This window comes from Sinocyclocheilus grahami, unplaced genomic scaffold (genome assembly GCF_001515645.1).
Source record: "Sinocyclocheilus grahami isolate Dianchi unplaced genomic scaffold, SAMN03320097.WGS_v1.1 scaffold54.1, whole genome shotgun sequence".
Taxonomy (NCBI): domain Eukaryota; kingdom Metazoa; phylum Chordata; class Actinopteri; order Cypriniformes; family Cyprinidae; genus Sinocyclocheilus; species Sinocyclocheilus grahami.
The window spans coordinates 3,927,196-3,954,384 of record NW_015505233.1 but is presented as its reverse complement, the minus strand read 5'-3'; the positions used below and the strand labels follow the sequence as shown (position 1 = coordinate 3,954,384).

General features: G+C 38.2%; 1 protein-coding gene across 4 annotated transcripts in view; it reads left to right on the top strand.

Moving 5' to 3' along the window:
* The first annotated feature begins 6,849 nt into the window (after nt 1-6,849).
* The window catches only part of hspa12a (heat shock protein 12A), a 40,145-nt gene continuing 19,805 nt past the window's right edge, over nt 6,850-27,189 (top strand). For 2 of the 4 annotated variants that reach the window (XM_016269762.1, XM_016269759.1), the window contains exons 1-6: nt 6,850-7,188; nt 21,753-21,829; nt 22,046-22,173; nt 24,453-24,639; nt 25,098-25,202; nt 25,869-25,985. In XM_016269762.1, the coding sequence (XP_016125248.1) occupies nt 7,146-7,188; nt 21,753-21,829; nt 22,046-22,173; nt 24,453-24,639; nt 25,098-25,202; nt 25,869-25,985 (657 nt within the window). In that variant the 5' untranslated portion in view covers nt 6,850-7,145. Of the gene's footprint in view, nt 7,189-7,530; nt 7,678-7,707; nt 7,902-21,752; nt 21,830-22,045; nt 22,174-24,452; nt 24,640-25,097; nt 25,203-25,868; nt 25,986-27,189 lie in introns of those variants that run through there. The other 2 variants (XM_016269760.1, XM_016269761.1) reach the window with 2 other exon arrangements.

The following is a 27,189-nucleotide window of genomic DNA, read 5'->3' as shown; positions in this document are numbered from 1 at the left end:
ACAAACTGCATAAGAGAATCCTAAAAAGCACAAGAGGCATTAGTAACCAAATAAAGAGAATCGTAATACCCTGTTAAGCTGTGTCTAAAACACCCGGTTTAAACAGACCTGTGCCTGTCTTGGGGCGAACGCTGGGCCCTGTGAAGGAGTCCAGGCTTTTCAAGAGTGTTAAGGCTGGAAACAGCCACATTGTCAAGACATGTGACTGCCAGTAGGTCAGACACTCCCAGATAGATTTGTTGTCTGTTTTGTTCCTCCTTGCAGAACTTATTGGAGCCTCAAGCAATGTTGTCACCTTTGTGTTATGTTCTAGCAAGTAAATTGAATGTTTTATGAATATTTATTCATGTCAGATACAGACCAACCATTTCGAGCTTAGCCACTTGTTGCTTTGTTTTCCCTTAGGCTAAGGCCAGTAATTGCGTTTTTGTTGTGCCGTCATAATACAGTGTGACCTCATATAAGGCATGCATCATGTGGATCATAACAAACACAGAAAATAATGCACTTTATGCCAAGACCAGAGCTTTCACCAAAAGCAACATTTGCATTCAAACGTTTTAATTGCTTAACTAATGTTAAACAGCTTGCCAAGGGTCCCGCTGGGTCACGGGGGAAAAGGGCCATTTCTACCTAATTAGCGCGTCTTGTCCCATCCTTAAGCCGCCAGATGCATCGCCTGATGCCCTGATTAATGCTTTCAGAGCCGCGCACTTGCCCAGTCATGTTTTCAAACTTTGCCAGGTGTCATCTGAATGAACACCAATAGATTTTTTCCCCCCCAGTTTGTGTTTCATCCTGAATTAATACGACCACGAGGACTCGATGCGCAGTTCCTTGCCATTCACTAAAGATTTGTGGTGTTTTATAAATTCAGAATTGTGCTTGTTTGATTTGGTAATGCAGACCTACGCAAAACTATGTTTTACTGATAACTTTTTAGGATTTTACGCGCTTAGCGTGCGATTCTAAACGTCAAAAAACCTTTATTTGTCTGTAACTCAGTGCTATTCATATATTTAAACGTAAACAAGTTTTTATTAGCATTTATTAGTAGTATTAATACTATTATTAGTAGTATTTATTACAGCGCGAACTAAAATAATTTTATTTTAAGAAAAATTTGATTTTTGATTTTATTTTGTTTGCATGCACGCAATAGGTAATTTTTATATGTATTTTACGAGTACTTTTGTAGGGTATGAATTAATATGCTAATCTTATTAAGAAATCATTAACACATTATCTGTTCAGAAACATCACCTCTTCCTATAAGAATTGTTTAAAACAACTTTTGAAAATGTAAAGTATTTTAGGTTTGTTAAATATTGTGTATTAGAATGCAATTCATGTGCAGTGATCAAACATATATATTTGGTGATAGATTAAAATAACTTATTTTGTTGGTATGTATAAAAAGTGATTACACAGAAATAACTTACTCTTCAGGTTAATAATGAGTTCTTGCCTTAATGAAACGATCTCGTTTAAGTCACTCTCCTAAGCCCACTAAAGAGGGTTCACGGACAGGTCGCGCGCATTGCTCTGATACCTGGACCAAGAGAGAGAGAGACAGCTTTGTTGAATTATTCGGTTCTTTCTTTGCCTGCTGCCATCTGGCAAATACATAAGAAAGATCAAACCCTTGACCTTCGCATGTACCCGTATGTGTATGCATTTTCTTCCTGGGAAAATAAGAGACAAGTGTTATTTAACCCTGCCGTGTGCACAATGAAGGCTGGGGACAAAACGAAGCGCTGAAAGATGTACACGCAGGAATAGCTAGTCATTTACAGAATCCTTCAAAGCATCTCCATCTATAAGGCTAGCCTTATTGCGTTGTGTTTTTATTAACTTAGAGTTATAACTTAACTTATATAAACCGTCTTCACAACAACAACAAAGAAAGTATGAACTGGCCTACAAATTCAACAATGTGTCGTCTGTCTTTTGTTTCTTTCTTTAAATCAATGTACAAAATGTAGTCTGTAAATTAAGCGTAGAACTCCACAGGGTCTCACACATCAAGCAGGTGTCAAGCAAATGACATTAAACGGTTAATGGCTGATAATTCAAGGTTTGTCCTAATAGTGAAATGTTTATGAAGTTAATAAACGCGAAATGGTTACTCAATTATTATATTATTGCACTTAAACTTCTCAGTCTATTACTGTAGCCATCCGCGTTGTATTTGAACTCTTAGGCACAGATTCTAATCCACAGAGCCAACATTTCCTATTGTTTCCAGTAATGTAAAGTTAAAATGTCTCTTTCACACCGTCCACAGGTAAACAACCGGACTTCAAACTGCAAATAACCGTGGCGCTAGTCAGTTCCGTAGCCACGCATTTTGCGTAACGCTGCGCAAATCATTGGACCAAAGGAGCTCCGACTTATTGTGTGTTCAAGGGTTTATGTGGTTTGATGCCGATGGCATTGGTCGAAGCAAACATAAATAGTGAAATAACAGTTGTGTTTGCAGTAAGTGTATTGTTTAAACATCTCTTTGAACAGCCAGCCAATCGATTGTGAGAACTGTTGAGAGCGCGCTGTTCAGCCAGTCCATGAAGATTACAACTGTTCTTAAAGCGCAATAATTCAAGTGTAGTTCGTTACCTTTAAATATTATTAATAACCTTACCTGGCTGCACAGACGGAACAATGTTATTGTAACACTCATTGTTGTTCATCTAAATATCCTTCATTTTCACACTCTTAACTGTTCCTTAATTTAGCTTAACTTTAGTTCTTGTGCATTTGAAATTGTGAAAAGTGTAAATCGGAGTGAAAGTGGTGAACCCAAAATGTCCAAAGTTTTGTAGCCTATACCGGTTTTGACATTCTGTATGAACACTTCCCCCTTGTGGGCTTGAGGGCATGTTGTCCCAACCTCAAGGCTTTGGAGATTTTTTTTTTAAAGAAACCCCTTATTTTCACAGGTTTCTTATGCTTAAAGCCTATTCAAAATTAATTTAACAATACCATTTTCAATATATTTTGTAAAGAATGGTGTCTAGTTTTGCGCAGGAAACGTTCTTTGCACATGTAGGCTATTATAACTTTGAACAGCTGTCAAAGCTTGTTTGTGTTTTACTCCCTATTATGAAGGCAGTTATAGTTTTTCATGTTTGCAAAACATCATGTGTAAAGAGTGATGTATATCTTGCATTCAATTTTTTGTTTGACATGAGGTAAAACTAATCCAAGCCAAGTAAACTGAGTCACACATCAGTCTTTACTTACTGTATGATTTTGAATAGACTATCTTGAATAGGGGCTATGAAAAATCATCCACCAGCATATTTATGCTGAATCTATATAACTTCATGATAGCTTGTCATAAGTGGGATCTGATTGGTCCACAATATTGTGATGCAAGTCCCTCCCTGTGTGCCATTCTAATGATATGCATTGTTTGTATTTTGGTTACATATGAAAGGTGGTCATTAACAGGAGTTAATGACTCTTTGGGGAAGTCATGGCCTAATGGTTAGAGAGTCGGACTCGTAACCCAAAGGATTTGGATTACCGGCAGGGATTGTAGGTGCCGTGGCGCTAGTCAGTTCCGTAGCCACGCATTTTGCGTAACGCTGCGCAAATCATTGGACCAAAGGAGCTCCGACTTATTGTGTGTTCAAGGGTTTATGTGGTTTGATGCCGATGGCATTGGTCGAAGCAAACATAAATAGTGAAATAACAGTTGTGTTTGCAGTAAGTGTATTGTTTAAACATCTCTTTGAACAGCCAGCCAATCGATTGTGAGAACTGTTGAGAGCGCGCTGTTCAGCCAGTCCATGAAGATTACAACTGTTCTTAAAGCGCAATAATTCAAGTGTAGTTCGTTACCTTTAAATATTATTAATAACCTTACCTGGCTGCACAGACGGAACAATGTTATTGTAACACTCATTGTTGTTCATCTAAATATCCTTCATTTTCACACTCTTAACTGTTCCTTAATTTAGCTTAACTTTAGTTCTTGTGCATTTGAAATTGTGAAAAGTGTAAATCGGAGTGAAAGTGGTGAACCCAAAATGTCCAAAGTTTTGTAGCCTATACCGGTTTTGACATTCTGTATGAACACTTCCCCCTTGTGGGCTTGAGGGCATGTTGTCCCAACCTCAAGGCTTTGGAGATTTTTTTTTTAAAGAAACCCCTTATTTTCACAGGTTTCTTATGCTTAAAGCCTATTCAAAATTAATTTAACAATACCATTTTCAATATATTTTGTAAAGAATGGTGTCTAGTTTTGCGCAGGAAACGTTCTTTGCACATGTAGGCTATTATAACTTTGAACAGCTGTCAAAGCTTGTTTGTGTTTTACTCCCTATTATGAAGGCAGTTATAGTTTTTCATGTTTGCAAAACATCATATGTAAAGAGTGATGTATATCTTGCATTCAATTTTTTGTTTGACATGAGGTAAAACTAATCCAAGCCAAGTAAACTGAGTCACACATCAGTCTTTACTTACTGTATGATTTTGAATAGACTATCTTGAATAGGGGCTATGAAAAATCATCCACCAGCATATTTATGCTGAATCTATATAACTTCATGATAGCTTGTCATAAGTGGGATCTGATTGGTCCACAATATTGTGATGCAAGTCCCTCCCTGTGTGCCATTCTAATGATATGCATTGTTTGTATTTTGGTTACATATGAAAGGTGGTCATTAACAGGAGTTAATGACTCTTTGGGGAAGTCATGGCCTAATGGTTAGAGAGTCGGACTCGTAACCCAAAGGATTTGGATTACCGGCAGGGATTGTAGGTGGGGGGAGTGAATGTACAGCGCTCTCTTCCACCTTCAATACCACGACTGAGGTGCCCTTGAGCAAGGCACCGAACTCCCAACTGCTCCCCGGGCGCCGCAGCAAAAACAAAAAGGCTGCCCACTGCACTGCTCCGGGTGTGTGTGTGTGTGTGTGTGTGTTCACTGCTGTGTGTGTGCACTTTTGATGGGATAAATGCAGAGCACTAATTCAGAGTATGGGTCACCATACTTGGCCACATGTCAGGTCACTTCTTAATAACCTCCTTTCATAAATGTACCCAAAATATAAGCATGTTCCACATTGACTGACTGGACAAAGGCCTCAACATAAGTAAACTTATCTGAAATTATCATATGGTTAATACAAACAAGAACCAGACGATTTTGCAGCACATTATGGATGCTGTAGGATTGTTTTTATGAAGAGTGCATTGAACTGGCTAACATGGCTTGTTATCATCAAAGACCATCAAAGGGCCAATTTAAAGGCTATATACGTTCATAATCCAATGTTCCTACAGAAGTGAAAAGACATCCCTGCATATATTTATTTTTTTTATTTTTTTATGAAGGCTTGCAATCCAGTTTGACATGACTCATTCAGTTACTTTTTGAGTTCCAGCTAATATTTGGTTGAAATTGGGCAGCAATTTGATTTTAGATTTTGAAAACTAGTATTGATGCAACATCACTCCGATTTTTGTGATGGTTAAAGCAGTGAACAGGAAGCTTGGTAAAGTGTCAAAACAAGCTAACAACAAGAAATATGCCCTGTGTTTTTGTGCAAGCCAGGAAAATAGAAAACCATTGAATAAAAATATGTCTACTTTTTCACATAGCCTTGACAAAACATGTTGTATTTTTAGTTTCTCTCCATTTTCCTTCTACATTTTTAAACAAGTTTTTGATGCACATATGAATATGAACAAAAAACATATGGGACACTTTGAACATTTTTAAATATTTTAGATTAGGATTAGGATTATGATAATGCAATGCCTGTTTGGGGTTTGATTGGCAGGTTTGGGGTCCTGTGGGTCAAATTCAGATTGACCACTAGATGGGGCATTGAGTCTTTTTATATGCTAACAATGCCAGGGGACATGACCAACACTGGCCATTGGCTTCCTCCTCTAACTGCCATAGTCTACTGAAGTTTAGTTTACTAATTAATTTAGTAAAACAGCCATCACTGATTCTATGCATAAATGCATATGTCTAATGTAGACTAATATCTAAATTGATATCTAAATGTACTTTTTCTGTCTCGTCAGTAACAGAAAGTAACCTCTTCATATGTATAAAGTGAGATGTTTGTCCATGTTTCACCAAAATTTTCTTCTGTGAACGTGTTTGCAGCAGAGATGCATATGTTCTGCAGTATTCTGTATGATATCATGAATATTCCAGTGCCTTTGTCATGTAAACTCCACCCTGGCTGAGATCACAACCATATGTTAATTAAAAAGAAAACAATTCCTCCTCAGATATATACAAGCACAATTCCAGTGCATCTAAAACTCATATGTCACCCTTTTAATCTATGAAATGACAATACTACATAAGACACTGCACAATATTATTTTCCATGCAGTATAGTGGGATGCAGTATGTGCAATTGCCATGGGATATGATTTGATATTTGATCAGAACAGTTTTTCACCTACAAGCCTAATTAGATAGATAGATAGATAGATCTGTCAAAAACATCACTGGGGCAGTACCCTATAAGCCTAAAGGTAACTTTATATCTTAGTTACCCCTAGTTGGTACACGTTAGTACCTTAAAGGTATTAGTACCTAAAGTATAGGCCTACATATTAGTACATTTTGAAAGGTCATTGCCCCTGTGACAGTTTTGTAGCCTACCTATTTTTTTCTGAGAGTAGGCTATATAAACAACTATCGCACTATTTCTAACACAATTCATGTATTATATTGTATTTTATTCTTAAAGTATACATAGAGATAAGAATGGCTATACAGAATTAAACACGTGTCACATTAGTTCTCAGAGGCCTGTGTTTACTCTGTTACTGTATTCATTAGTCTTGCACATGGAGTCGAGCTGAAGGGCGGGGCGGGATCGGTACACTTCCTTTCTCTGGGTGTCAGACAGCCTGAGAAAAACTCAGCTGTAGGTCAAACTCGAGATAGTTTCTTTTAAATGCACTCCAAAGAGTTAGGAGCTTAGTCTTCAAGAGTTTTGTGCTGGAAGGCTGGGGGGTGTAAGAGCGTAGTGAAGAAACGGGACCAGGGAAGTACACTTAGAAAGTAGGCAGCTTTTCTGCAAAGAATCTAATGAGCCGCGCAAAAAGTTAGACATTAAGTTGGATCCTAACAGGAATAAGGAAACTTGAAGATTTTAATGATGACTGAGAAAGAGTTGGTGATTGACGACATCATAACAGGTAAGTGAAATCCCATTTACAGTCAAATTAATATTGTGTTTGTTTGTTTGTTTACAATACCTTTTTTTGAAGCGAATTATCGTTAAAATAAGACGTTATATGATTTAATGACACATTGGCGTCATAGTGTTTTACGACAATGTTCTGGCAAGCACAACTAGCAGTTTTACAATAAATTTTACGTATTCCTAGAAAGCACATTTATTGTAGCCTACGCTGCAGGCAGTCTGTACTGGATGTGAATATTATATTCCATCTCAAGAATATTATTAATCTTATCTTGTAAGAGATTTTTCCCCCTGCACGACTCTTTATGGCATTATGGGGGGAAGCTGCATCTGATTTGCAGTGTAGACTTGGATGACTGAGATAGTAGCGGTGCAGAGTTGGGTCACGTGGTCTCGCTCCTGGGAGCTTTGAGTCAATGCAGCAAAAGTCTGCACGCTCCATCATCATCATCATCATCATCCCAGGTGAAGCCGGAACGAGGTAGGGCTCCTCAACCACACCACAGAGCTTAACAGTACTTTCATACCACATGTTAAAACGGTTTAGTGCTCGTTTTGATACGGAATAATCGCATTGCAGAGAAATATAGTAGCCTAATGCGACCGTTTACAGCGTGGCTTTGGGATCCAAACAGCATTTCCCACAGTAGCGCGGATGTGTGTTTTGCTTGTTTTAACGTTTGGCGTGTTTCTGCGCATGGGAAGGTAAATAAGCACATGCTGCTGTCTCCTTTAGGAAGGACGCCAGTTTGACTGCTGATGTGATGTAATGTGATTCAGGAGGGGCGCATCTCTGACACAGCAAGAACATCTGTGTTAAAGCCATCATAAGCATGTTTTCCTAGAGGTTGTTTGTGCTGTAGACATCATTAGACCGCATCAAGGTGATATTCAGAGAAAGATGCGTAACGTCTTTGCGACATTGCCGTCATTTCGAACCGATCGTGAATGAATCATTCTTTTGAATCGGATCTTTAAAAAGTGGTTGAACCGGTTCACAAACCCTGATTCGTTTAGGTCCGAGCTCATCCCGAGTCAACTCGCTGACTCATTGAACTGAGAACCGATTCTCTGAACCAAGAGCCGATTGAGCTGATGGATCAAAAAGTTACTTCAGTAGTCGAATAGCTGCAAAGTTATAAATAAGAGGCGTATACTAGACTTATTAGACTAGTTGACTTGATTGTGTGACAGTTTTATTGATACACATACGAAAGTTCTAGCATCTTATTAAAACGTGCTACAAATCTGTTCAGAAAAGAGATTCTAATTAGTTTTTGGGGTCTAAATGACTTCTTTTTTTAAATAAACAGCAATGTACCTTCATACAGATTTATGAAATATTTTAAATTTAGAGCATATAGTATTCCACGCCGAGATACCAGATTCCACGTGATGACGCTGTTACGTCATAGCACTGAATCATTTTTGAATCGTTCTTCGAAAAGAACTCTCCGAAAGAATCGATTCGCTGAAATGAGTGGGACTGTAAACGTTAAATGGACCCTTTTCACATTTCCGGGTTTCTCAGCAGCGGAAGTCGTCATAGTTGGGTTAACTTGGATAGCAGTTAATGGGAGAGTACCACTAATATGTTTTTTGCATTCCCGTTTGCTCAAATAGCAAAAGAAAAACTCCACGATAGTGTTTTCATGACTTTCAAAAAAAGGAAGCAAATTGAGAGAGACTGATAACGGCTGTCAGAAGAGAGAACGAAGTCAAATTTACTGTCCATCCCATAGTCGCTGCATTAGAAACACCCGCGCGTTAGCGTTAACTCTTTTTTTGTATTTTGATGCAAAGGTGATATAATACAAAGAATAGTGTTATAAATGTAGATGCATTAAAAAAAAATACAAATATGAAAAAACTTTTGAGGATTTACGATGCTGATGACCATTAAACGCGTCATCACAGTCTTGTGAAAAGGGTCCATAGCGGTGCATTCCAAACGGGATATATCGCCCTCTGAAGGGCACTCCGGATTGAAAATAGAGATGCATATGTTCTGCAGTATTCTGTATGATATCATGAATATTCCAGTGCCTTTGTCATGTAAACTCCACCCTGGCTGAGATCACAACCATATGTTAATTAAAAAGAAAACAATTCCTCCTCAGATATATACAAGCACAATTCCAGTGCATCTAAAACTCATATGTCACCCTTTTAATCTATTAAATGACAATACTACATAAGACACTGCACAATATTATTTTCCATGCAGTATAGTGGGATGCAGTATGTGCAATTGCCATGGGATATGATTTGATATTTGATCAGAACAGTTTTTCACCTACAAGCCTAATTAGATAGATAGATAGATAGATAGATCTGTCAAAAACATCACTGGGGCAGTACCCTATAAGCCTAAAGGGAACTTTCTATCTTAGTTACCCCTAGTTGGTACACGTTAAGAAGGGTCGTTCCAAACCGAAGTGCTCAAAACTGGCCACTTCCAAGGGCCCTTCGGAATGAAGGATTTCGAAGGGTACAACTGATGGACACTTCGGGGTCCCATGATACTTTGCGCAGATTCTTTGCATGATGACGGCGCCTCCGTGTAAGCACGTGATGATGACACAGAAGGGCACTTCAAGAAACAGTTTTTTGGTCCCCTACACCCTTCAACCCTTCGAAGCTCTCACTCCGAAGGGTAAACCCTTTGAAGGGATTAGGGCATAGGGATGAGCCCTTCCGAATGGAATGCAGGGTAGATCAGGATGTTGCAGATCTGACACAGACATGCTAATTGCACCACGCCAGGAAATTTGCATAGGAGCATTGAACTTGCTGCCAATTTATTTTTTTTTGGCCCATTTGGCTGTTGAAATGTGCAAATTAACTCTATAATGTCCTTAAATTGACAATTTGTCCACACCTATTGCCTTGAGTATTTGTGTGTAGCAGTTTTAACCTTTGCGTCGCCAGCCTCTGGTCAGGGTGCCAATGGCAGAATAAAAACATGTCCTCCCCTTCAGCACATTCCCACGGTGGCACTTCGGGCCTTGAGTATAAAGCAGTCATTGTTTGAGTAAAGGGGAAAAGGCCTCATAGGTAGCGCGTGGAGGCGGGTACAGAAGAGAAGACTAGACCCAGAAATGGTTTATTTAGATGGGTAGTCGAGTCATGCGTGTTTCATGTGGAGTCCTTATGTAAACAAATATGACTTTCAGACTTTAGGTATTTTGATATTTTATGCATTTTCACTCTACTGAGATTCTGAGGTTAATTTGCTGTTTTGGTTGATTTATGCAGTTTTATGAATATAAACTTTTCTAAAGTTAATGTTCACATAAATCTCTATTTGATGCATTGCTCACTGTACAGCTTCTTTTTCTTTTTGATGCTTTGCATCTGGCCTCTGAGCAGTAAAAAGAATACAGTATGTAATGTAATTTTAGAAATAATAAAATCGCTAGATAGTTTGTTGCAAAACAAAATATTACATTTATATTTAGTCATTTAGCATACGCTTTTATCCAAAGCGACTTACAAATGAGGACAATAAAAGCAGTCAAAACTAACAAAAGAGCAATTCTAGAAAAGAAACGGCAAATAACATGTTTAATTAAACGTGAAATTTTGAAATAGAAAAACTGAAATAATATTTAGATGTGTGCCAATAATCAGGGTTATTATATTTAACTAAAACTGAAACTAAAATTTAAAATTTATATTTTGTTACTTGAAATAAAATATTAAAAACCTTATTTCAGCTAGTTGCCAAGGCAGTATAGACACACACACACACACACATACATATATATATATATAATCAAAAATGACAAAAACACAACAAAATTGCTAAAACTTTAACTAAAATTAAAATAAAACTGAAAATTAAAAATAAAAACTATAATAGTGTTTCAAAATAACTGCCAAAAACAATATTTTTGAAAAATAGTGTGTTACAGTTTATTTTAATCTGTATCTGGATTTGAACCTTTGTAACAAATCCACTAGTGTTTGTGACCATGTGCCACACAATAGCATCTCTTTCTTGGCAAGCATGCACTTGGAGGCTGACAGCAATGGTGAAGATGGTTGCAGTGCACTGAATGGTGCAGTTAAACTGTCTGATGCACGTGGCTGGGGCAGGACTGCTTAGTCAGCATGGATGGGTATATGGGGTATTCATGTCTGTCTGCAGCATTCATGCATGCACACACACACACACACACACACACACACACACTGACCAGCTATTGCCAAATACACAGATGTTTAACAAACATACACAAACTAGCACATGCACACCCAGAAACCCGTAACTCTGGACTCAGCAGTATGACGTGACTAAGAGAGCCGAGAGAATGTCCCCTATCAGGGTGTGGCCACAAGATGTGATGTGGATCCACATCTGTTTAAATAGTTGAGACACATGGCTGAGGAGAGGATATGTAGTGATGGTATTTGTCTTTAGAAATAAATGAGCAAAGAAACCATTCACTCGCTTCACATGCACAAAAATGAGAACTATTTTTTGCCAGATCTAAAAATGCATGTGCGTTTTATTAACCAGTGCAGTGTTTACTGCATTCCATCCATCATGTGTTCTGTGAGTAAATTGCAAAGCTTGTCCTTTCAGTCTAGGATTGAGATGCTTAGCTATAGGGGGTGTCTGGGTCCCTGGGTGTGTGTTTGGAGAGGTAGGACGATGGGGTGATGTAATTTAAAGCGGAGCCATTAGCGTCTCTGTTTGAGGTCAGCTCAATGGCTTTTAGCTTCACACACACGTTCGCTTAGAACGGCTTAATTTGATGAGTGCTGTCTGTGGTCAGCATCTGTGTAGGTCAGACTCACTCTCATTCTCTCTTGTTTGCTGTTTTCTTTTTTTATAGAGTTTCTGTAATATAAACAGTGCAAGGTTTTGATCTCCAAAATGTGTGTGCTTCAAGGTTTAGACTTGGACTTTACACTTGGTTTAGATGTTTTTTAGGCCTTAATCGCAACTTGAAAGTCCTTTTTATGTGAGATTAAATCTCTGGCTTTGAATATAAATTATTTGAAGATAAAATGCATATCTTAATGACTGCAGAGTTTTGAGGCAGGAAAACTTGCAGATGGGACGGAAAGCTGTCTTTTTTTTATATAATTGAAAAACGTGCTGTGAATGATGTAGACGTTTGGAAGCCTGCTACACAAAAGCCAAAAAATTCCATTCTGGCATTACGTCATGGTATAGGTATTAGCTGCAGTTGCCTCGGTTCCCAAAGGGAAGGAGAGGGAAGTTCTAGAAGGGGGAGCAGGGGTGGCTTTAATGTCAACAGACCATCCACGTGATAATTAGAATGTTACGCCTTTGGAGTGTTACATTAAAAACCCATAAGAAGCCTCACAACTGAAAATAAATCACTTTTTAGCACCCCTTATACACTCAGTCAAGCTTTTATGTACAATGTGTCTGCCAAGAGACAGTCAGTCAGGCCAAGCAGACTCCACCCAGCACATATGTTCTCATCTGTGATATTCAGCTCAGTAAATCATGTGTATCTAGGCAGTTTCACGATTAGGCTGTTTATTAAAGGGGTCGTATGATGCGATTTCAAGTTTTCCTTTCTCTTTGGAGTGTTACAAGCTCTTGGTGCATAAAGAAGATCTGTAAAGTTGCAAAGACTAAAGTCTCAAATCCAAAGAGATATTCTTTATAAAAGTTCAGAGTCAGCCATACCTACCTAAAACGGCTCGTTCTAAAACGCCCCCACATATCTACCTCACTATGTGGGAAGATTTGCATAACGCCGCCCAAATGTTCACGCAAAGAAAGAAGGCGTAACTTTTATTCTCCCTGTAGTATTGTTGACGCTGCAGCCATGTCGTGAAGACGCTGTGTGCTTCGTTGTGAAAGCGAAACTACTTTGTTTGGTCTTCTAAAAGAGGACGATATCCGCTTCGTCATGCCTAGATCTGTGCTGGTCGCTGAGGGAATACATCAACTTTCACCGTGGACGAAGCGGAGTCCAGCCCGGGGTCCGTCACATGTGGTTGCCGCTCATTCGTCGGATCCGCCGGGCTTGCCGTTCTCGACCCTGCCGCCTCAGCTCACTCTAGCCGGCCTCAGCTCACGCTAAGCCGGGGCTTCCCCTCACGCTAGGCCGCAGTCATAAATCATTCTAATATGCTAATTTGATGTTCAGGGATTATTTCTTACTATTATCAGTTGTGGAAACTGTGATACTTTTTTCAGGATTCTTTGATGAATAGAAAGTTTTAAAGAATGGCATATATAGGAAATATATATTTTTTAATGAGTTCTCTCTAGAAATATATTAATTTCTTTAAAAAACAATCATACCTAGACCAAACTTTTAAACAGTAGTGAATATAACATCACATCATTTGTGACCCTGGACCAAAAAACCAGTCATAAGTAGCACAGGTATATTTGTAGCAATAGCCAAAAATACATTCTACTTTCGGAAGGCCAAATAAAGTGCTTTTGCTTTCGCCTAGAAACTCACAGCGTCTCCCTGACATGGCTGCTTCAACACTAACTGCGGTTACTGAAACCACGCCTTCTTTCTTTGCGTGCACATTTGGGCGGCATTATGCAAATATTTCTACATAGTGAGGTAGATATGTGGGGGCGTGTTAGAACGAGCCGTTTTAGGGGGGCGTTGCAGAGTCTTAACTTTGATAAAGAATATCTCTTTGGTTTTGAGACTTTAGTCTTTGCAACTTCAGGGATCTTATCTATGCACAATCAGCTTATAACACTCCAAAGAGAAAGAAAAACTTGAAATCACATCATATGACCCCTTTAATTACCTCAGTTTTCATCATGTTACATCTTTGTTAGCAAGTGTTCTATTTTATTAACAAAATTTAATCTGCTATTCAGATAATAGCTTTGGTAAAGTAACTATCCCTTCTGAAAAAAGCATCCTAAACCAGCCTAAGCTGGTTTGCTGGTCTTAGCTTATCATTAGACATGCATTCCATAGATCTCCCTATGCCTGTAATGTTCATCAGATGTAAGCATTACGAGATGCACTGTGGGAAATAATAAATCATTTTCCTAAATAACTTTTCTTGTCGGCTTACCAACAGTTTAATATGTAAAAAAAATAATTTATTTGTCTTACCGGTGTTATTTTCCACTTTCTTTTCTTCATGTTTTCCTTGTCTGCATTAATCACTCTATAACATTCTTGTAGAGCTCCTGGGATGCAACCTTATTTTCTTCATGCATGTGGAGTGCATAAACCTAATTGTAGCCTATATATTCAATTATATTATTGAAGGGTATCATGATTTTGATGTTTAAATGCTGAAAACAGATTACTGATTTGATGACATTTTTAATTACAGAAGTTACTCCTATTTTCTTTTTCCAGAAAAGAACATTATTAATTTAACATTAACTTCATTTTACAATGTATTCAAATCTATTATACTACAGTAAAAAATAATAATAATATAAATCTGCAAAACATTTAGCATTTTTTTGCATTTTGTATTCTATACCCTTTGTGAACGCAAATATCTTTGCGAGAGAATGCAAAAGTTTTGCGAGGGAACGCAAAAACAAATTTCCTCCCACCCCGAATTTTTTTCCCACCACCATGTCCCTTTAGGGGCTCCGTACTTTAGCACAAAGACAGAGCATATAAATATTGTTGAACCATGAAATGTTCTCGATATGGCAGTGCTGTGTTTTCATGTCACAATGGTCAGATTTGTTGTTGCATGACATTGTCTCTGTATGACCGTGTCTGTGTTATTTTTTTTTGACAGTATAAATAGTGGTTTGTTGTTCAATGAAATGTTCTCTATGTAAGAATCTTAAAGGGATAGTTCACCCAAAAATGAAAATTCTGTCATTAATTACTCACCCTCATGTCGTTCCAAATCCATAAGACCTTCGTTCATCTTCGGAACACAAATTAAGATATTTTTGATGAATTCTGAGAGCTCTTTGACCCTCCCATAGACAGCAATGTAATTACCACGATCAAGGTGCAGATACATAGCAAGGAGATCGGTAAAATAATCCATGTGACATCAGGGGTTCAATACACCAAGAATACATTTTGTATGCAAAGAAAACAAATAACGACTTTATTCAACAATTTGTCTGCTCCACGTCACCCTGGTGCCATTTTTGAGAATATCCACTGAACGACTAATAAATGCTTTAGCACAAAGACAGAGCATATAAATATTGTTGAACCATGAAATGTTCTCGATATGGCAGTGCTGTGTTTTCATGTCACAATGGTCAGATTTGTTGTTGCATGACATTGTCTCTGTATGACCGTGTCTGTGTTATTTTTTTTTTGACAGTATAAATAGTGGTTTGTTGTTCAATGAAATGTTCTCTATGTAAGAATCTTAAAGGGATAGTTCACCCAAAAATGAAAATTCTGTCATTAATTACTCACCCTCATGTCGTTCCAAATCCATAAGACCTTCGTTCATCTTCGGAACACAAATTAAGATATTTTTGATGAATTCTGAGAGCTCTTTGACCCTCCCATAGACAGCAATGTAATTACCACGATCAAGGTGCAGATACATAGCAAGGAGATCGGTAAAATAATCCATGTGACATCAGGGGTTCAATACACCAAGAATACATTTTGTATGCAAAGAAAACAAATAACGACTTTATTCAACAATTTGTCTGCTCCACGTCACCCTGGTGCCATTTTTGAGAATATCCACTGAACGCAAACTGCGTATGCTAGTCTGTGTCAGCTGCATCATGCAGGTACATTGTTTTCGTTCAAGTCAAAGCGTAAACAACGTAGACATCGTATCCGCGTGATGCAGCTGACACAGAATAAAATTTATAAGCAATTTTTTGTGGCCGGGTCCTTTTTGCTCTGTAACATCGTAAGTGTGATAGGGTTCTGAACACAACACAAGGTTATCAAAGTTGAAAGCACCTTAATATTTTTGTGGACGCAGATACATTTTTCAATATTCTTTGATGAACAAAGTTTAAAAGTAACATTTTAAATGTCTCTATAATGGCGCTCAGTATGGCACGGTACGGCTCAGCTCGGTTTGCGTTTCCACTGCAGTTCAGTACCGCTTTAGAGTGGGCGGGATTATTCACATGTTGTTATAGTTGCGCCACCTCTACTGCCGCGACTCCTGGAAAACTTTTTCATTCAGTGTCGCCCCATGAAGCTTTTGCTGGATCCGCTCCTCTGCTATCAACGGAGGAACGTCTGTACTTCCTCAACAGACAATGAAACAGCCACTTTTTGGTTGTTAAAAAAAGGTACGCTCGTTCAAAACAGTTGCGTTCGATCCTTCGCTGGCTGTGCTGATTTAAATCTAGCGGTTCTGTTGTGTTTGTGGTGCAATTTCAGTGACGATTCTCTCCGGCCAATCTGTGATCAGCAGAGTTTACACGTCACGTCACGTTTTGGTAACGGTACGGATCACTTGGAACCTCAACCGAGGTGGTACTAAAAAAAAAAAAGTACCAGGTACTGTACCCAGTGAAAAACCCCCCAAAAGTGAACCGTACCATGCAGTGGAGAAGCGCCATAAATGTCACTATTGATCAATTTAGTGCATATATGCTGAAGAAAAGTATTAATTTCTTTCAAAAAAATTTAATTACCTTACCAGAAAGGTATAAACTCCATTCTGTGAATCAATATCAGACAGACAGGTTTTGGAACCCAGAACAACTTTAATCAGTTTCATTAGTTTGCACCAGACAGACATGATTACAGTGAGAAAGAATCATGTTGTCTTCTATTTGAGCCCACTAGTGAACTGATGGCAGTTTTGCAGTATCATCCCACAGAGCTTACACAGATCCATTTGACTGACACAGCTGCTAGATCTGTCTGAGTTCACAGGTGACTCTGATCTCTCAACTTTACTGGTATAATGTTACAAAGAGAAATCTGCTCTGTTGTGTAGATGACTGCTGGATACAGCTCTATCCAGTGCTGCAAAAATCAGTGCTCTCTCTCTCTTTCTGCTCCTGCTCTCAGTATGTTTCATGTATCTCTGAGGTAGTGGGACACTGGCATCGATTTGGGAGGAGACTGTTGGGATGAGATGATGCGTCATATGTCCCTCTAAACAGTCTTATAAGCATTTGTGATGCTATTTATGATTTATGGTTTGCGGTTTAGGGGTGTGATGGAGTTGTAGATGCAGATGTCAAAACACTTGTCTGCGCTGTGTCTTTGGTAATGTAATGGGAGTTTTCTGCACTCTCCAAACCCTCTAATTTTTCTCCAAACTTCACATTCCAGCATTATGAGATGAGAGGAAATCCTACAGACACATTCTTTCATATTATTTAGTCTGAAACTCTCAAATATATTCATTCAGGCCTGTTCCAAGCTAACAGAATTGTATTCTATAAAAAAATCCATATGGAATGTAGTTTGTTTGTCTTGGCTTTTAGCATCTAATAGCCAAACAGTGTTATATACACATACATTTTAGTGCTTAATGAAGCAGCCTTATTTTTAAAAGCCATTGTTTAGGATTTTGGCCAGTTGTCACCTGGTTTGTCTGAAATGGTGTCCCTTATTTTCCTATGAGGAAAGTGAGAGTGCCCCTAATTTAACTCTGCTAACGTTAACAACCCTAACCGAGAGAGAAACCAATAAGATTGCAGCAGTCGCAGCTGTTGTGCTGCTTCTCTCACCCACTGTGTGTGGGATGTGTGTTTGTGTATGAATGTGAGTGTTTGTTAGTGTGTTTGTGAGTGAATAGGGCCAGCTGGAGACAGGGAGTGCGAGCGAGAGGATGGCCGGCTGTGTTTGGTTTTTGGCATTTGCAGTGCTGCGTCTCTGAATGGACCTTCACATACACGTGAACTGGAGCAGTCCTGCCCTGTCAATGGCCCCTCTTTGAGACGGCTTGCCTCTGTAGCTTTTTGTGGTCCGTTTAGCTGGAGTATATAACTGAGTTCAGTGTGTTTAGCTTAGGCTCGAAAAATCAGCCGTAGACATGTTCACACAGAATTCATTGGAAAGTTCTAGTGAGTAATATAGTCTAATAAAATGTATCAAAAACACTTGTTTTACAGCTTGAGATATGTTTATTTATGTTTTCCCTTTTCCTGGTCTGGTTTCAATTGCTAGGGAATTCTCAACTTGACATCATGATGGATTCACTTTTCTTTATCTCTGCATTTGGTTATTATTTTTGGAAAACATTCAAACCAAAAGTTACAGAGCATGCAGCCATTTGTCTCGGGCATGGTGAGATTTGATTTAAACTGTGAAAAAATCTAATAATTCATAATTGAACAAAACTGAAGTGTGTTATCCAGAGTTGTAATATTTTACAGATGAGTCTGTCTTGTATGCCATAATATTGTTAACCATATTGAAGGCACTTTAGTTTGAAGTTCTAAACAGAGAAATAGATTTAAATACCCCAGTTGCTCCCATAATGATCTGTTGAAGATTTTAAGTATATGAACATAAACTCAACACTGAAGACAATGAAACGTTTTCTTATGGTGACATGGAGTTTATTGAGGTTATGATTAGGAATTCGTGAGTTTTGACTTCATAATATTGTAATTAATTGTGCAACTAAATCAGTTAATCTGTTTTTTTTCTCCTTTTCTTCAGTCTTGCCAAATTCCCTTTGGCCTACTTCAGTCCTGACTTTTGCTTGGAGTAAGAAAATAATGGTGCAATGAACATTGTCCAAATAATTTTTTTTTTTTTTTGTCCTGCATTGTCAGACATCAGTGTCGGAAAATCATTCTACATTATTATTTGTTTTTTCTTTCTTTTTTGTCTGGGGAATTGAGGCATGTGACCTCAAAGGCAATAAAAGTTCCTCAGTGAGGAGTGGGGGGAAAATAAATGGAGCAATGCAGAAAAATCTGTATCACATAACTTACTTTTTTGGATATGTAATTATCAATAAAATAAAATAAAAATAGGAAAGTAACATTTATGACTGACATTGTTTGTATTCAAATATATATCTCACATCTCTGATTCTCTCTCTTCACTTTGATTCAAATATATCAGTGTTGCATATTTTATAGATAACAGATTCCAGACCTAAATCCACTTTTGTCTGTGCATGTCAGTGGTCCATATGTCTCTTAGCTCTATTATTTCTGTGTACTGAGCTGCCTGGAATTCCTCTGAATTTGTAATTCCACAGAGGAGTTATGACCTCTGACTCCTCCTGCTTCCTGTCAGAATTTTGTATAACATTCCAGAACGAAGCTTGAACACCCGTTCGTTCGCTCCCTTTCTCAGAAGAGGGGTGAAAACAGGATACCCTACTTTTTTCGTTTCATCTCTCCATCTTCTCTCTGATTTGTTTATTTTGGCTGTTGGAATCGACGCATATGTAATGGTACTAGCATGTGTGATCACCTTATTGAAAGAGTCTTTTTGTGTTCAGTGTTTTCAGAAACTTTAGATGTGCGCTGGATTTGAACTTTTGCAAAAAACCTGCTGAGCAAATCATTCCAAATTTTGCCCAATAATAATAATCTATCTAAATGGCCAACAACTTGAAGTTAAATCTTTTTTTCTATATTTATTGTGTAGATATTGTGTTAAAACAACTCATGCCATTCAATTCTGAGTAAAATAATTTATTTATATATGTTTTTTTTTCTTGTTGACAGTAATTTGTGGCACATCCATTCAGGTCAGACTGCAGATAAATTTGGTGTCATGCTTATGTGTAAATAAGGCTTTAAAACAGCAGGAAAATCAAAGGAATTGGTCCGTTTCGCACTCTGGCCATAATGCAAGTAATTTTCCACCATTTATGCCCATTTTCTGCTTTCCAATTCCCACACATGTTTGGATTCTCTGTTGTGACTTAAAGAGTCTCATTGAAAAGCTATGCAATGCACACACACATACAAAACACAATCACAGCCCTAATCAAGTAGCTCTCAATCAGCCACCAGGGAGACGCTCACCATTGACGTCGAGTAATTACCCTCGCGCAACTTTAATGTGTTATAATGAAGTCCCCGTACAGTGAGCCGTGTTGCCATGTAAACAAACTTAAGTTCCTTTAACCTGCAAATCCATTCGTGGAAAAGTATTAAAAAAAACGGTCAAGTGTGTGTTTCTGAATAACACTTCACTTATAGGTGTTTATCATTATAGACAATCATTTTACTCCTTCAGTATTGATTTTGACGTTCCATTGTCCCATTTTAAAATCAATCTCGGTAGCTGGAGCGCGTGTATGCGGCGAGTGGTTGAAATGAAGTGTGAGCCGCAGGTAGCCAGTCACTCAACCCGTAATTACTCGCTGAAGAGAGCCACGCTCATTCTGTTCACTCCGCCGCTCAGTATGGGGTAAAGGCAGGGAAAAAAGAATGAACGCTCAGAAAAACGTGGCGTCCCGCGGAGCGAGGAACCGGGGCGCTCGTTTAGCGTTCAGGGTGCTCAGCATCAGAGTGTTTTACCGAAGCTATTAGGCCCGGCTAATGAGGACGACGGGAATGGACAAATACAACCTCTAATTCGATTCAAATGTCAGTGTGGAGGGGAGCAGCTGTTGCTCTAGTGGTCTAAAGCTCTTAAAGGACTTGATGATTTTATGACCAAATAATGTAAAATGTTCGACATAAGCGATGTTATAAAAAAAAAAAGTATGGCCAAATGAATGGTCTTTCAGACAAATTCGTTGAACATTAATTGAGGCTTTTAAGTCTCGTTCGCACTGAAAATAATTTCTAGTGAAGAATCACCATTGATGGTGCCACTTAGTCCTGTTCTCCATCTGTGACCATGAAACTGAGCCCTAGAGTGCTTCTGAACGCCATGGTTTTTGAGAGTGTTTTAGAAGTTCAGTAGGCATTGGTGAGGTGTTCATTTACAAAAGTGTACCATAGTAACTGTAGTTTCTTTACGACAAACAAGTTTGAAAATGTTTTTGTTGTGTTGTTACAAATGACCCAACATAAAACCGAGAAACACATCGAGAATCTGTTATAATTGTGTGAAACATCAGACTATGCTGATAGACTCCACATTATTGGTTCTGCGAATTTCAAGCAAAATCTAGTAATTTCAATAGGAATCCTCACAGGAATTATGCAAAAGATTTTGCAACGGGTTCAAGTTCGTAATGTGGATTCACCAAAACAATGCTGCTTGGTTTGATTCTTCTTTGTGAGCTGTCTTTCCATACATTTCTGCACTATTGACAATAAACATTGAGTATTATTTTGCCACAAAATTTTGCGGATGGCACCTTAAGACAGCCACAACATAATCCGGTATTTCTCAACAGACAACCCAACAGAAAATTGCTTGTATGAAGGCAAACAAAAATGCCTTTAAAACATTTAAATTCATTAGTATTATCATAAGCTCTTAAAGAAAAAATCATTATCATGCCTGTAGGCTTGTCTTTGTAGTTTGAATGTTATTGTGGAATGTATTGTATATGCCATTGGTTTCTCAATGTTTGTTCTTTCTTTCTTTTTCTTTCTCTCTCTCTTTCTTTCTCTTTCTTTCTTTCTCTCTCTCTTTCTCTCTCTCTCTCTCTTTCTTTCTTTCTCTTTCTTTCTCTCTTTCTTTCTTTCTTTCTCTCTCTCTTTCTTTCTTTCTTTGCTTGCAGATGCAATGGCCACTCCATCTCCAGCCAAGAGTATGGGCGACCCAGGCATCACGCCACTTTCCCCCACACACGTACTGGTGAGCTCTGCTTTTTACTGCCAGCATGACGAGATGTACTCCCATTACATGAGAGAAATGTCCAGTGTGCAAATGTGGCTTTAATGGAACATCTTATTTACACTTAGCTGCAATTACATGCAACATTTTAATGCTTGACATGTACTTGAGAGCATCTCTCCCTTTTCCATATCCTTAATTTTCCCTATGCTGCTTTTATCTCTTTTCTTTCTACAGAAGGACTCAGAAGAGAATGAGCCTGCGAGACACCCCTATGTGGTGGTAGTGGCCATTGACTTTGGCACCACCTCCAGTGGCTACGCATACGCCTTCACTAAAGAGCCAGAGTGCATTCACACTATGAGGTGAGACAAAAGGTGCAGGGAGAGGGAGTGGAGCGGAGCGGGGTGGGGTGGGGGGGGGTGTAAATGTGAAAGAATAGAAGAAATTAGATATAAACAGGCCCAGAATAGAGGCTGACATTTTATTCGGGAATCCCGCGGGATGGGAAACAAAATCACGTGATTGGGACGGGACAGGAAAAAATGTCAGCGGGAATGGGCGGGACCGGGAATCGTAATAACACTATGATACCCAACTTTATACACAAATATACCTTTTATATAAATAAACTATATAAGTGTATATTTTAATTTTGAACTCAATTCTAGTTGCCCTGTCTCTTTATTCTCTCCTCCTGTTTGCTTTGGTGTGGCTGGTTAAGTGAATGACTTACGCAGTCCGTGACGGACAGATCGTTAACGGCTGGTCTATGTGGTAATACAGTACATCGGGCAGGACATCCAAATGCCCACCTATCATTCATCGACCTCAAATATGGCTTTTCAGCTGAAAGATGTATGTAGTAACAACTTTACATGGCCGTTCAATCTAATGTTAAGATACAGAAATATGCGCTATTGAAGTGTGTGTGGAAGCTGAACAGCAGCGCGCTCACAGCAGGACAGATGGAGGCGCCGGTGTGCTCATTTGCTCTTAAAATACGCTGTAATTTTTGGTCATGCAGATAAAAGTAATACATCTTTCGAATCTGTAAAGATTCTACGTTTATTTGTGTGCACTCAGAATAACAACTGGGCACTTATGCCCCATTAAAAATGATAAGATATTACAGTCCCACTGTGTATATAATGGTCCAAACTGTGTAACATTAATGTGTATCTGTGTGTTGTATGTGAGGATGAACCCACAGCTGCTCTGTTACCCTGACCTGACCTACTTGGTCATGTGACCTTTGACTCTAAGGTCAGCTCTCCAGAGTACCTGCTGGGAAGAGTCAGCCACGTGTTTCCAGCTCAAACGGGCATGTGGGCTTAATTTTAGGCATCAGACTCCTTATGAAAGTTAGAAATAGGATTCTTCTGGATAGGTTAGAAATAGGATTCTGTTAAACAGAACAAGTACACCTATAGGGGGTGTCTTCACTATATATTTACATATTTTAATAAATAATTAAGTATGAGTGTAAATGGAGGTATAAATAAATATAAAGATGACGCTTTCCATTGAAACATGAAGGCCATATAACAAAGAGTGAAAAATTTAAGGGGGTCTGAATACTTTCCGTACCCATGGTATACACGGATATATTTAGCATTATCTGACGAGCACTCTTGGCATTTAGTTGTCCATGGCTATAGTATTCGTATAGGATCATGATTTTATGAACACAGTAGAGTGGGAGATTTGCTGTTCTTTTAAAAGTGCCTGGTTAATTTGAACTGTGGTTAGTCTGCTGCTAGAGATTTACACACACAACACAAAAAGCCCAAGGGCTCTGAGATTATTTGGGTTGAACTGATAGTCTAGTCCCTTAATCTTTACATAAACACAGCTTCCCTTTTAAAAACTCCCAAAACTCTTTTACTAAATCTCTTTAGAGTCAAGAAGACGGCTGCTTTGAGTTGGTTGACAGGAGATGAAAAGATCGACTCCCAGTCTGTCCTGATTCCACAGAATACCCGAGTCATTTTTTAGTTTGTTTACAGAGACTGAAATGGTTAACTCTGATGAACTGAAACTTTATGGACTATTACAACTGTGACAATAATTGCCAATTGACTTGTCTTTTGAAAAATCGGTGCCCCCAAAATATATTTAGATACCTAATCTGTATGCATTTTAGTGCATAGCATAACAAAATATCAAAACAAGTGGAAAACATAAGATATCCGTTTCTCAGAATTAACTTTTTTTTCTGTTTTTGAAGAGCTAAATTGCCATTTTTGCAATAATTCTTACTGGTAAGCCTCAGTATAAATTATTTATATTTACTCATATATTTATAATACTCAGTATTATTATAGGGTGTATGAAGTCAGTTCTCTAATATGATCATTTTGGCTTCTCTCTATGCTCAGAAGGTCTGTAGTCAGGCTGCTTGTTCTGAGTTGCACTGAGGTGCTTCGTCCTGGAAGGAAAAAAACATGAATATTTTAAATGCCTCTGTCTCTGTTCAATGCTTGTGCTGGTTTTATGACTGCCTCGATATGAATAATGAGGATGATGATGCTCGGTTGGGTTGAGTGATTTAGGTCAGTTGTTTCCTGATTAGGAGAAGAGGTAAAAATCTACAGCAGCTCCAAACTCACCCTCCCGTTGGTTGATTTCTCTTTGTTGCTAGGCGCTGGGAGGGTGGTGACCCAGGTGTGTCCAATCAGAAGACGCCCACCACCATTCTACTGAGTCCAGACAGGAAGTTCCACAGTTTTGGTTATGCAGCCCGAGATTTTTACCACGACCTGGATCCCACCGAGTCTAAGCAATGGCTCTACCTGGAGAAGTTTAAAATGAAACTACACACCACTGCAGTAAGGACACACTCATACAGCATTGATTTTTTGTTAGTGTTGTATCTGAGGGGACTGAGAGTCCAAGCACATATACGCATCGAGGAAATTATTGATCATAAGCGTGAGGACATGGCCTCCCCTTCCCTTATACGCTTCATTCCCAATAATGCCAGTATATATTTAAATATTAGTGGTTACTGCATAACTTGTATAACATGTAATGCAAACAAACTTTTAACTCATTACTAATAGGTTAACCAGTCAAAGCTTAAATAACTGGAATAATGCTGTTAATGATTTTTCTAATTTATTACATTTAACATAAGTCTATAAAATAGATTTCCCTTGCAGAGTATATTTTATTAATTGTGAATGTGGTCGTAAGTCTATCAAGTGTACAAATACATTTTAATTGATATGTCTGTCATGCTGCTCCTTGTCTCTGAGAGGCATTATTGTCATTTTATCTTCTTTAGAATCTGTCCATCGATACAGATTTACATGCTGCCAATGGGAAAAAGGTGAAAGCTCTGGATATTTTTGCTTATTCTCTGGCCTTTTTTAAGGAGCAGGCTCTTAAGGTATGTTTTAGTATCATCATCATCATCATCATCAATGTTCCGCTTAAACCAGTCTGTTTACATTATTTTTATTTGTACTCTACCATTCAGAAGTTTGGGATTGATAAGATATTTTTAATGTTCTTGAAAGAAGTCACTTATGCTCATCAAGGCTACATTTTTATATAGTAAAAACACAGGAAATTGTAATATGTAAAATATTATATAGTAAATGTTAAATATTAAAGTAACGTTTTTATATTGTAATATATTTTAACATGTAATTTATTCCTGTAATGGCAAAGCTGAATTTTTGAGCAGTCATTAGTCCAGTGTTTACCGTCACATGATCCTTCAGAAATCAGTCTAACAGGCTAATTTAATGCTGAAAGCATTTCTTATTATTATCAATGTTAAAAACAGTTGTGCTGTTTAACTTTTTAATTTATTTGTAATTATTTATGTATTGTGCTAAATTTTATTTCAGGGTACTATGATGAATAGAAAGTTCAAAAGAGCAGCATTTATTTGAAATACAATCTTTTGTGATATTATAAATGTCTTTATGGTCACTTGATCAATTTAATGTCTCCTTGCTGAATAAAAGTGTTAATATCTTTAAAAACTGTCATACTGACCTCAAACTTCATCAGTATGTCAAAAATTAATTTTTGTCATTGGATACAGGAGCTGAGTGACCAAGCAGGGGCGGATTTTGATAATGCTGATGTCAGATGGGTCATCACAGTACCGGCCATCTGGAAAATGCCGGCTAAGCAGTTTATGAGAGAGGCAGCGTATAAGGTAGAACATTTCTTTCTCACAGCCACATATGCACAAAAATGCATGTCTCGCTTTGATTAGCGATCTAGTTTTGAATTTGGAGAGAGGTCTGTGTGTAATGTGCTTAATGTGCTTTCAATTATTGTAATGATTCAAGAATTTTCACACAAGTTTGAAGGATGGGTTGTACAAATCCCTAGTGGATGTTTGTAAGTACTGCAGCACTGAGTTGTGCTGTGAACTTCCCCTAGCATTAGTGAGAGAGAGGAGGTAAAAGCACTGTTTTGCTGCCATTTCCATCTAAAATAGAACAGGAATGAGATATACAGAAATCCATGATGTAAATAGGTAGAGAGGAAAAGCAGAGGGATTAAAGGAAAAGGAAAGACAGTGATCTCACCTCTTAGATACAGCCATTGTTTGTTTTCACTGTCTCTCATTGGATCCCCTTAGAGACCCCATACATGTGGAATGGTATCGCTTACTCTCTGTTTGACTCTGTCACGTCATTGTGATTTGTAAGCGTGTGTGTGGATCTGTGCAGTGTTCGTCCCACCGTGGACTTTGGGGGAGCCCACTTGTTTTTTTTTTATAACGGGGGGGGGGGGGTTTGTGCGCTTGCGCGTTAATGAGGGCTTACAATGATACATAACAGCTACAAGTGTATGCACTACTTGCTTTATGCAAGCGCTATATAGGATAAATCACTAAACAGAATTACCCTATTATACTTTATCGACACAAATTGATAGGTGAAACAACAAATAGTCTATAAACAAAGCATCAGGCTGTCTTTGAGTTCACATGAACAACGGTTAAAGTTACTCGTCGTCAGGCTACAGAAGGATACCATAATTCCTCCGTTCAATTAGGCCTAAAACATTGAGTGTCACGCAGACCTATAACAACCCAGCCACAACACATAATTGCGAATAACATGCTTTACCTTAACACTGAATCGACCATAGAGTCCAACGTTTATATTTTTTTTTACGAATCTTTGAGTTAACATGTACTAAACATGAGTGGAATTTGCATCGCAGCGCCCCCACACCTTGATGCTCATGACAAGAATAGCATGTAACGTTAGTTATCTTTATTGAAGTGAATTAGGTTTAAATCGCCGTCATGCAGGAATGAATGATATTTTTGCAATTTAACACATAATAATCCACAATGATCACATTACACAAAACTGAAATTGCACGTCAAAATAACACATTGT